Genomic DNA, 12,420 nt, shown 5'->3' with positions numbered 1-12,420 from the left:
AGGGCTCAGATAGTGATGTTTTCACATATTTTTTGTGGGACCTGAGAGCACATCAGACATATCAAATTGCATTTTGACAATGAGGAATGTCCTGATATCAAATATGGGGCAGCGGTCCCAGTTTTGACATAGACGACGTTGTCATCTTGGATAGGGAACCTTGTTGGTTTAACGGGGTGTTAAAGAAGCAGTGTGGGTACGAGCCAAACAACCGTCGCTCAACAGAAGCAGGGGCATTAGAGTGAATCTGTCACATGGTTGGGATCGGGTCATCAAGCAACTTCCTCACCGATTGACCTTGGATGACCCTAGATCATCCACCCAGCTGAAGGCCAAAGGTTTTGGCAGCAACGTCGGTGATTCCATCTAACCAAAGTGAGTTTTCTGGTTGACAAGATTCAATTTTATACAATTTGAACATTTCTCAGATGAATGAAAGTATACACAGTGTTATTCAATATGAAAGGTCAAAATTTTCAACTGATCATCGGCTTTTCATCCCAGCTACATCACTTTAAGTACTAATGTGAGTGGACACTACGAATGAGTTACAGTGTAAAACTCAATAAGGTGCGACAAGTATTTCATCAAACACTGTTTAAACCAATCAATAATCCTATTGCTGAAGAAGATAATAAACTTCTACCTATTTCTATAGAATAGTTCTTGTCTTTGTTTGCTTTGGCTAAATCCTGTTCAAGTGGTGGATAACAAAGCATTAACAATGAGAGGACATTCATGAACCTCATTGACTTGGAGATGATTTGAAATGACCGCCAGTTATGACTGTTTGATATTTCTTACCAGAAATGTGGAAAAAGAGACACATGTAGAACCGAAAAAATCTACAATTTTGTTGATGGAACAGATTTCAACAAACCATAACCCCGCTTCTGGATATCGTTTGAAGTCAAATGATATATCATTTAAAAGCTTATGATATATATTTTCTAAACACAAAATAAAACAAAATTGACCGGGGCCAACTTTATGGCTGATTCGTGGTGTCCAGTCACATATCGTTGGTAAACTGTTCATTCTTTCGTATTACATATATTCAGTTTCCTCTCATAGCGAGCAATCGTTCCTCATTGTGTTTATTTGTTTTTGTGCAGGATGATTCTTCATTCTTAGTCAGTGGGAGTGGTCTAGTTCGTAGACACATAATCTGATTGGACAATCGCATGATTTCGGTGCTGTCTATCAGGCCGTAGACGACCCCAGGACATTTCTTGTATTCAGAATGCATAGTATCTGATGTGCTTTCAGGTCCCACAAAAAATACTGTGCAAACATTGCTATCCGAGCCCTTAATCTATAACATGAGTAAAAAGACACTGAAAGCCAAACCCTTTCACTTGTTTTCTGGTTATGCATGTAGAGTGTCAGTGTATTTCTCAAAATGACCCCCTGCCCCCATCACATGTATCAGTGTCAATCTGTCTGTGTGTCTTAGGGCTCATATTGAAATACCCTACCACGTTTTCACACAGAAAGAAGGCAGCGCGCGCCTCAGGAAAGCTCGGTCATAAAACGGATGGATTATATGCATCAGTGATACACCCTGCCCAGGATTTTAACAAAAGAAGGCTAGCACAGGAAAGCTGCAGGATGGCGTACACCTTCCTGTGTAAGAGAATTTCAATATGAGCCCTTACAATGTACATTTTTACCACTCCAATATTTTACCGATGACGCACATATCGGTACCGATCAGTCACATAACTGATCAGCCCTAATCGAGTGCATAAAAATGACGAACTCAGTATGAGCAGTTGCTGACACACTTACACAATCTACAAGGAAGTCCTCTTCAATAGGGTTATCCAGCAACCGTTCTACGATACGGAACGCTTTCTCCTCGCATCCCACTCGATGTCGTATGGCACGCTCCAACTCTTCTCGTCTGTAAAAGCCATAAAAATCTTTCATGTTAATCTAATATCACATCAATAGGTAGCAGAGAAGATATCCCACAATGCATTTCTTTCATTTCAATTTTCTGCTATCAAGTGCAACACGGGTGGATACTCGATAGTGACAAAAAGTACCTCAATGAACAGAGCACATCCAGATTTTGCAAAATATGTTTATTTCTTTACTATAATTTGGTTCATCTCAAGTATGGTAGTGACGTATGCGCGTATTTCCCATGCCACAGTATGAAATCACGCGTGTAAAGTTAAATGCCCTGAGTGTGCACGCACACGTACATGAGCGTTTTGTTCGCACGCTTGCAGCGCAACCGCGAAGAAGCATTGATGTCACTACCAAACTTGAGGTGAACCAAATTATATCAACCTATGTTTTGCCAGTCTATTCTCAACATGAAAACAAAGGGAACATGCACAAAGTAAAAGGAGTGTCATTAGATGTAGTGAGGTGATGCATCATGCTGCAAAGGATTGTGGGAAGGGTAGGTTATCTTCTCTGAATAGGTAGCATTAAGTTACTTTATAATAATGCAGGCATGAAAACTGGTCTTGAAAAAAAAAACACCAGGGAAAACACAAGAATTGAATTTTTGAAAGCGAAGTTAAATGAAAAAAAAAACATGGTGCGATTATGTCGTACATGTACAATACCTCAAATTCTTCCGCTAATAATAAGGAACAAATTCAATGGTCGCACATCTCTAGGATGATTGGTTGATGAGTTACATGGTATTTCAACTAACCTTTTGAATAGTCAAGCTTTTAATATATTCTCTGATTGAAACGAAAGACACAATAAACAAAAAAGTTATAGTTTGGCATGTACATCTATTAAAAATGTATATATATATTGTAATAAAACTGCAGGTCAAAGGTCAACCAGTACAAACCACCATATGATCTTATGTCACCATGGTGACCTTTACCATATTATACCATCTAACATTAAAATTAGGATTCATATCGATGCAAGACTATACTTTTTTGTTCTTTGCATCAATCTAAATATTTTGAGACCATTTTCATTTCAATCAGTTGACCAGTGTACAAATTAGGTTGTTGACCTTTTGCATATTTCACCCTCTAACTCAAAAACTTATCATCCTAGAGATATGCAACCACTGACTTTTTAGTTCCTTATAAATATGATTAGATTTTTATTTTTTCTTATCTAACTAGACCTTCTTAAGGGGGTACTACACCCCTGGCCAATTTTGTGCCTATTTTTGCATTTTTCTCAAAAATTATAGAGCATTGGTGACAAGTAAGATATGTATATTATAGGGGCAAGGACTACAACTACTGCACTGAAAATTCAGCAACTCAAAGCAATTAGTTATTGATTTATTGATCAAATATTGGTTTTCCCTCATTTTTGACTGTAACTCCACAACTGTTGTCTGTGCTGAAATACGCTATGGTACTTTTGTGTATAGCGTTCTAAATGCAGTGTATTATTATTATTAAATAAAATTTCCAGTGCAGCAGTTGTAGTCCTTGCCCCTATAATATACATATTTTACTTATCACCAATGCGCTATAATTTTTGAGAAAAATGCAAAAATAAGCACAAAATTGGGCAGGGATGTAGTACCCCCTTAATTGTAATTCTAAATGACAATATCCTCTCACATCACTTATCACATTAAATAGAACATTAAAAAAATTATATCAAATATCAGTACCGCAAAACACGGTGACCGCGAAAGATGGTGACCGCGAAAGATGGTGACCGCGAAAGATGGGTGACTGCTAGTTGTACTAATTTGTACATGGTCGCATGTCATAAGTTGGGTATGCAAAAAGGGTGGAGGGATTACACTTTTCTGAAAATTGTGATACAAATTTGATTGGTTTTCCGTAACCCCATATCCTACAGCAGTGGATCATACCTCATTTTAAGCCTAATTTTATACTCGTTCAATCTACTGAAGCATATAATTATACATTGTTCAGTAAAAATTCACATCAGTTGAAATGAAAAATGCCAGGGGTGGAGGAGCAGGCGGATGTGGAGCAGGCGGATGCGGGAGTGTGCAATAGGGCAGATGTGAAAATTCACATGTCAGCACGTCAAAACTACTGGTTACTTTTTCAAATCTAGTTAGGGTATAATGTATTGACAGCTTTGAATGTTGAATTTGTACAACTCAAACAATTACTGACTACTTAAGGTGGTACTACACCCCCTGATAAATTTTGTGACTAATTTTGCATTTTGTTCAAAAAGTAACTACAAAATTACTCTATTTTGTATACACACTGGTAACAAAAGTTATGTATATGGGGCAAGGAATCCAATATACTTCACCAAAATGTCAGTGATTTAAGACAAGGGGTTCATAACATTAAGAAATGAGGTACATTCTAGCGGTACAATGTACCTCTTTTCTTATCATAAATAAAGTACCGCTTGTCTTGAGTCACTGAAATTCCAGTGTAGTAACTTGATTCCTAATACCCCTATAATTTACATAACTTTTGTTACCAATGTGTTATTTTGAGAAAAATGCAAAATAGTCACAAATTTATCAAGGGGTGTAGTACCACCTTAAATGGTTATATGTTCCATTTTTTTTTTTTTTTTCATTTTTAATGAAATCCTATTTTAAATTTCAGTATTTTTAGCAACATGCTAATGTACATTTCTCTTCTTGATATTCATTTCCTCAATAATAGAATAAAATTGTCTAATTATATGTAACATATCAGGTCATACATTTTGACCTTCACAATGGAAATAATTAACATATGTAGTAAATGGTATGTCATAAGTTGGGTACAATTTCATTACATGGTCAAAAATGACAAAATGAATTATTTGATATGTTGTATATATTGACAACCTCTAACAATTAACACCACTTTTAACCTTAGCACATGTTTCATTTTTGAGATAATGCTTAATTACTAATTAATTAATACACAGGCGTCTATGTAAATCTCAATTTTCAAATGCATTTTCTCAAATCGGACCTCAATTACAAAAATGACTGTAAAATTGTTATTTTATGCAAGAATGTCATCAGATTTGGAGGATATGTTCTCAATACATTAATGCTTGAAATGAACTATTTAAAATAATTGTAATGTATGTTAATTACATTGTGGAGGTCAATGACCTTTTTACGAAAGTGATTAGCGTAGATGGTTATTATATTGTTGAGGAAATGAATATCAAGAAGAGAAATGTACATTAGCATATTGCTAAAAATATTGAAATTAAACACGGTTTCATTAAAAATGAAAAAAGTGGAATATATCATTTTTATAGGTGGTACTACACCCCTTGATAAATTTAGGAATATTTTTGCATTTTTCTCAAAAATAATATCACTGGTAACAAAAAGTTTATGTATATTATAGTAAGGAATCCAGTTACTACACTGGAATGTCAGTGACTCAAGACAAGCGGTACGTTATTTATGATAAGAAAAGAGGTACCGCTAGAATGTACCTCATTTCTTAACATAATAATGAACCCCTTGTCATGAATCACTGAAATTTCAGTGAAGTAATTGGATTCCATGCCCCTGTAATATACATATAACTTTTGTTACCAGTGTGTAGTTACAATGTACTTATTTGAGAAAAATGCAAAATTAGGCACAAAATTAATCACAGGGTGTAGTACCACCTTAAATAGTCAGTAATTGTTTTAGGTGTACAAATTCAACATTCAAAGCTTTCAATACATCATACCTCACTAGATTTGAAAAAGTAACCAGTAGTTTTGACATGCTGACATGTGAATTTTCACATAGGCCCTATTGCACTCTCCCGCATCCGCCTGCTCCACATCCGCCTGCTCCTCCACCCCTGGCATTTTTTCATTTCAACTGATGTGATTTTTTACTGAATAATGTATAATTATATGCTTCAGTAGACTGAAAGAGTATAAAATTAGGCTTAAAATGAGGTATCAACCACTGCTGTAGGATATCGGGTTACGGAAAGCCAATCAAATTTGTATTGCAATTTTCAGAAAAGTGTAATCCCTCCACCCTTTTTGCATACCCAACTTATGACATGCGACCATATCTGTTACTTTAATGTGATTATGCCACGGACATGTGGAAGAACAATGATTTTTATATTGAACATGTTTTACCATGTACATGTATAAATAAAGCTATTATTATATAAATTTATAATCAATAGAACGTTCAACATCAACTTGTCAAAATATTGAAGAAATGTGGTCCATTCAAACATGTGGGAAACTGCTATTCTCAACTCAGTCTCGGATCTCGGATACATGGCTGCATCATGAACTTTTACCATAAATTGTGTACATAATTAACAACATACGAGGGGGTATCCAAAAGTTTTTGACATCACACAGAAGTGAAAGTGCTATACCGATGAAATTTTGTCAGTGTAATCACTGGTCCTTATGTACATTATGGTCCAAAAATGGTCTCATAAGTATGTTTACTTTCTTCACAGGTGGCGCTAGATGGGAAGTAGGCACATAACCTTTTCGTGATAAGATCCTCCACTTTCTTGAGTTTTTTCACTGTGGCCGCATCATCCGTAAGTGATGGACGTCCACTTCTTGGCTCATCTGTGAGGGACATGTGGCCAGTTTGGAAATTCCTTTTTCAAAAAGCAATAGTGCCATATGATGGGCAATCATCACCGTGAGATTGCTTTAATTTCATCATAGATTTTCTGAGCATTGTAGGCCTAATCCTTCACATGCAGGAACTTAATCATGATGCGTGCCTCAATTTTCACCATATTGCAGGTTATGCGCCTACTTCCCATCTAGTGCCCCATGTAAAGAAAGTAAACCATTTTTGGACCATAATGTACATAAGGACCAGTGATTACACTGGAAAAATTTCATCAATATAGCTCTTTTCCTTCTGGGTGATGTCAAAAACTTTTGGATACCCCCTCGTACTTGGTCTCACATTACCAAGTTTGCCAAGTGGATACAGTCACAAGAGTCAATTTAGGCCTAAAAAATTGTTTGATTGGCGTAACCCGACCGACCTAAAAATAGGCCCGACCCTGGACTTTTTTTTTTTTTTTTTTAGCGGGCGCCCCAAAAACATGTTTAAAATGTAGAAAATATAAGGAAGAAGATAAGGTAAGGAGGAGTGTGGCCTAGCGGTCAGACTAGTACCCGTACCATATTCGCACCGCATTCCGCACTCGAGTCCCAATTTCCGCAGACTGCACCCGCACTCGCACCCGTGGCTTCGGACCCGCACTGCATTACCGTACTCATGCCCTACTTTGACTTCGGACCCGCACTGCACCACGTACTCATGGACTGGGACCCGCACCCTGCATACCGCACTCCATGGCCTGGGACCCGCACTGCACTCGCACTCCATGGCCTGGGACCCGCACCCTGCACTCATGGTCAGGGGATCTGCACTGCACTCCATGGGTACGGGTACCATACAGTACATGGTTACACAAATGCAGGAAAATGAGATAAGAATAGAATACTCTCACTTCCCAGATGCATGTTAACTCACAGATATTGGAACTGGAATCCCACTGTGAGTCCTCTGATCATAAATTCATAATTAAAACAAATAGGTTACATCATGGATGGGGTTGGGTGGGGAGTAAATGGAGAGCTATAACAAGTGCCCTTAAATTTATTTCAGCCTGGTCCAGGGCCCTGAAAAAGATAAACCCAGCCCTACACAAAATGAACATGAATGCTGTAACTGTAACAGCCTGTGCATACTGCCACCCATGACATGTCATGTATTCTACATGTACAATCTCATTCACACAATGACTGATCAATACAGAAAAAGACCAAGCAAACTGGGAAAACATTTCAAGATTTTTTTTTCCTTTTAATGTGGTGAATTTCAAGTTATCATGTTAAAATATCATTATTTTAGCTTTTATTTTAAATCATTTTGATATTTTCCATTCAAATACACTCCACAACTTGTATGCTGCACACATGTAGAACTAATGATAATGTGACTGGTGTGACTTTTCTGCCAGCCACATGAGCTCACAGTGTACTTCTTGTGCCAGGCTTGGGCTAGTGCATCTGAGACAAATGCCATACAGAAATTTGGGATTTGATAAGAGATTTAAAGAGTTTTAAAATATTAATAAAACATGGATATAATTATCCAGATGTGCATAATTAATGATAATAATTTAAGCTAATGGATAATCTGTTGGATGTTTATTGTGTAGGTGGTCGCATGTCACAAATAGGTCACCCAAAAATGGAGCAGCCGTAACATGAAAACGCTTTCTTCAAACTTCAAGTTAGGTTTATTCTAAAAGTATAATACCTATTGTAGAAAATTTGGTGTCATTTTGTAGATAATTATGTTCTTTTTCAAATACAAAAAACCCCAAGTCAATTGGATAAGTACTTTGTGATTTATACCTCAATATGTAAGATGTGTCAATGGAGCAGCCGGTTCGGGAGAGCCCCATAGGGTTATACACAAAATTGTGAAAATATGGCAAACTTCAAACCTTTGTATCTTGAAAAGTACAACTAGCATTGACCTCAAATTGCACATATATCATCCTGGATTGTGGATCTACCTCAAAGTACATCAACTGTAACAAAAGATGTAACCAATTAATTGCCTAATTAAATACTAATTAAGACAGTTTTCCCTATATGTTACTGTACAAAGTGTGCATATTATGCTCCGACATTTCTAAATGGACTATCTCTTGCCCGAGTCACCCTGCTTATACAAAAGAACACTTATTTTTAAGGAAATTTGATGAGGAATTCAATTTTGCTATTAGTTTTAGTGCCAGAAATGGAGGAAAAAAGTTTTGATTGAAAAATGTCATAAAAATTGTGAAATTATTTTACAATTTTTGACCACCCTGTATGTTTAACGCAAGGCATACTAAACTCTTTCTTCCTAATTTGTTTGAAGGGCCCATGCAATGTCTTTCTGAATCCATATTTATTTTGAACTACATAGCTTTCAGAAAAGGAAAAATATGGGGTTCACCATGACAAGAAAGATGCTAATTTTGTTGTTGTTGCACCCTGTATATTTCTCACCCACCCTGTATTATGATGTTATGCTTTGTTGATTTGGCATCCTTGTAATATAAGCTTTCCAGAAATATGTACTTTTAATGGTCTAAAATGTATTCATTAAAAGTTGTGTTGAATTGAATCACAATTGGTGATATTTTTCTCATTTTACATCATGTTACACAAAAGATGACCAATTCATGACATGCGACCAGATGTGCATGAATGTACTTGGAAAATTGACAATTAATTTAATTCCAATTGATGTTTAAGATAAATATTTTTCCCACATTGTACATGGATTGATTGGACTGGAATCGGACTGGGGTCGACTTCGAGCCCGAGTCCTATTTTTTGACCGAGCTGAGCTAAGCCTTTTAATGTTCAATTCTGAGCCGAGTCCGAGTCCAGCAAAAGTGGACTTGAGTCCGAGTCCAGACTCGAAACCTACATCACGAAACCTACATCACTGGTTAGTATTGCACAGTCTGGGTGTCCATACATAGACATAGTTTTTTCACTTGCATCCCAAAATATGCCACATTTAGGCTAGATCATGGAAGTAAGCTTACTTCCATGGCTAGATTCACCATGACCAACAATATTTAATCTCTTTTTGTACTTGTTTAATTAATTTGTTTATACTCATACCCATAATTGGACCCATACAAGTCCAAATTTCCATGCCTGCACTCCATGACCCTGCACCGCATTCCATACTGGAACCCGCACCCGCACCCGTACTCGAGTCCCAAATTCCGCACCCTGCATACCCGTACTGCACTGCGTGGCTTCGGACCCGCACCGCATTACTCATACCCTATTTTGACTTTGGACCCGCACCCGCACCCGTACTCATGGACTGGGACCCGTACCCGCATTCGCACTCCATGACCTGGGACCTGCCGTACCCGCATTCCGCATTCCATGGCTTGGGACCCGCACCAGTACTCGTACTCATGGTCCGGTACCGCACCTGCATTACGCGCACTCATGACGGGTCCCAATACTACAAGTCTGCTAGCGGTTTTAAAAGGTGTTGGACTGTGAATCCAAGGGTCAAGGGATCAAATCCGAGGTCCATCTGAGCTCGGCTGACTCTTTGTGTCCTTGAGCAAGGCACTTCACTCTATGTCTGGTTCCATACAGCAATACGCAGAATTCCGCGTGAATTGAGACGTCGGAGCCGGTCAAACACAGAGGACTAGCCTACATCCCGTATCCTACTATCACTCAAACAAGCAAATCTCTTCACGAATTCACTCACCTTGCGATCCTACATCATCAGTTGAAACAAACATCTAAGTTTCCAAAAACAACTTCATTAATAAAAAAAGTAACTTCATTAATAAAAAATTGAAATCCTACTAAAAATACCCGTTATTGAAAATTTTGTTCGGTTTATGTCAACCAAAAGAACGCACAAGTCGAGTTCAGTTGACCAAAATGGTATCTGCTGCCTCCGTCACCTCAGATATGACGTCAGTATCAAGCTGCTTATTAAATATTCATGAAAAGGTCACAATCGGTGGATCGGATTGGTTGAAATCAACGCCACGCTTTTTGACCTTACAGGGTCAGAGATATTCATGTATGAAAACGCGATGCGGATATAGTATCATCACGGGACTGAGAAATGCGACATTTTCGATGTTTGTACCGGGAATTTCAGACACAGAGACTCATGGAGATTTCTACAAATTCGTCCAAAGGTAACCAAAGGGTTGGGGATCACATTTTTAACTATCACTAAATGTTTCGGAATTGAGGTCGGCTAAAAAGTAGACAGTTTCGGGGACTGTAATTGGTGTAGATGTCACATTTTGAACAGTGAGCGATAAGTGACCAATTTGTAGGTATGCTAGGTGAATTCAAATTTGCCATCAAACTGCATCATTTTACATATCAAATTAAAGCCCTTGAGTAAAGAAAGCCAAAACTGAAAACATTTTTGTCATGTAGCACTTTCCGTAACAAAGTTACATCTTGTCAAAGATTGACTTTCATCAAAAAAGATTCTGCTAGCAAAATCCCCCAAAACGGCATTCAGGGGTGTTTCTAGATCTCAGTCTCATGGCGATAGCAGCTTTTTTAATGGAACTGCTATCAAAATCCTCTAAAATTCCATGTGCGACTTGATTATCACCATAAAAATCATATATTTGGGTCAAGTGAAGTATAGAAAACATATTTATGTAGGTTTCCTTCACCGACCTATCCTCTAAAAAAAAATTCAAATTTCTATGTAAATATCGCGTTGTGTTTGGGCCCCGGTCTGGTGAATTTCGCTGACTAGCAAATGTGTTAACTAAGGTTACTGGGATACCTACAATTTGACGTTCAGCACAAGTGTTTATCTTTACTGGTAACTTCACTCTACTAAGTAGAAAAGCACAAAATCATCCATAAACTCAATTTTCCCGGGAAAATTTGTGGTCAGTTTTTTCAGGCCCCCCTGTAGTCCCAATAACTGGGAACGTGACGACGTTTACATTTACATTGGGTATTTATCTGCTATAGTATATGTCAGCTCATTTAAACGTTCAAATGATTATTTATGTCTGTGTGTTCGATCTTCCGAGTTCTAGGACTACCCCCCCCGTGGGTCTTAGGAGGGTCAAAACTTTTAAGGGCCCCCATTTTGCATCAGGCCCCCCTAACAAGTGTTTGTGAACGGTCAATACATGTAAGCTTACTCGCATACAATACATGCCTGCCGAATTCGTATTCGTAACTCTTTGATTTGTGCTTCGAATATTTCTAGGATTCTCGAGTCTGCATCTAGACAGGCAAACACCTGCAATGTGAATAAGACCATCTTACCTTTTCGAGTCTTTTTGATCTACTACTTTAGGTTCCTTTTGTGATGCCCCTGACATACTGCCTTTATTTTACAACCAATTGCGATATGACGTTTCACGTGCGTTTGTTTACATCGGGTAGCACTTTACGGCACCACGTAGAGCAGGTCATGAATATTAATGAGGTTCTGTAAGCACTTGGTGTCGGGTTTAGCCAAGCTTTTCACGAGTTTCCACTGCGAGTTTTGCACTCATAGGCCTTCAAACACAAGGCCTATGGTGCAAGCCCCGGCCCCACACTTCACCAAAGAAGATGCGTTGCGAGACTAACAATGTTCCATAAGACACAGAACAACATGTCAGCTGTCAACATTCCAGACTACATCCATAGACCTTCCAGACTACTTCGTGGACAACATGAGGCCCGTACGCAGGGGGGGTGCGGGGGGTGCGAACGCACCTCCCCAAATTTGCTAAAGTATACAAAAAGTCCCAAAATTTAAGAATTTGCGAGCGTAGCGAGCAAAAAATTCAGGTTTTTTACGCTTTTTTGGTCAAAAAAGGTCCAAATTTGGGGGAAGAAAGTCCACTTTTCACAAAATCGCCCCCCCCGGGAAAAAAAGTCCACTTTTACAAAATCAGCACCACCCACAAAAAAAATCCTGCGTACGGGCCTGTC

The 12,420-nt window shown here is 38.2% G+C and overlaps 1 protein-coding gene across 1 annotated transcript in view; it reads right to left on the bottom strand.

Moving 5' to 3' along the window:
* Window positions 1-11,877, bottom strand: part of LOC140138320 (putative RNA polymerase II subunit B1 CTD phosphatase RPAP2) — a 179,154-nt gene extending 167,277 nt beyond the window's left edge. Inside the window, exons 1-2 of the mRNA XM_072160229.1 lie at window positions 11,764-11,877; window positions 1,792-1,906 (exon numbers count right to left, since the gene is read on the bottom strand). Coding sequence (XP_072016330.1) covers window positions 1,792-1,906; window positions 11,764-11,819 — 171 coding nt within the window. The 5' untranslated portion in view covers window positions 11,820-11,877. The remainder of the gene's footprint in view (window positions 1-1,791; window positions 1,907-11,763) is intronic.
* Window positions 11,878-12,420: the final 543 nt, after the last annotated feature.

This window comes from Amphiura filiformis, chromosome 17 (genome assembly GCF_039555335.1).
Source record: "Amphiura filiformis chromosome 17, Afil_fr2py, whole genome shotgun sequence".
NCBI lineage: Eukaryota > Metazoa > Echinodermata > Ophiuroidea > Amphilepidida > Amphiuridae > Amphiura > Amphiura filiformis.
This window is presented reverse-complemented; position numbering and strand designations above follow the sequence as displayed.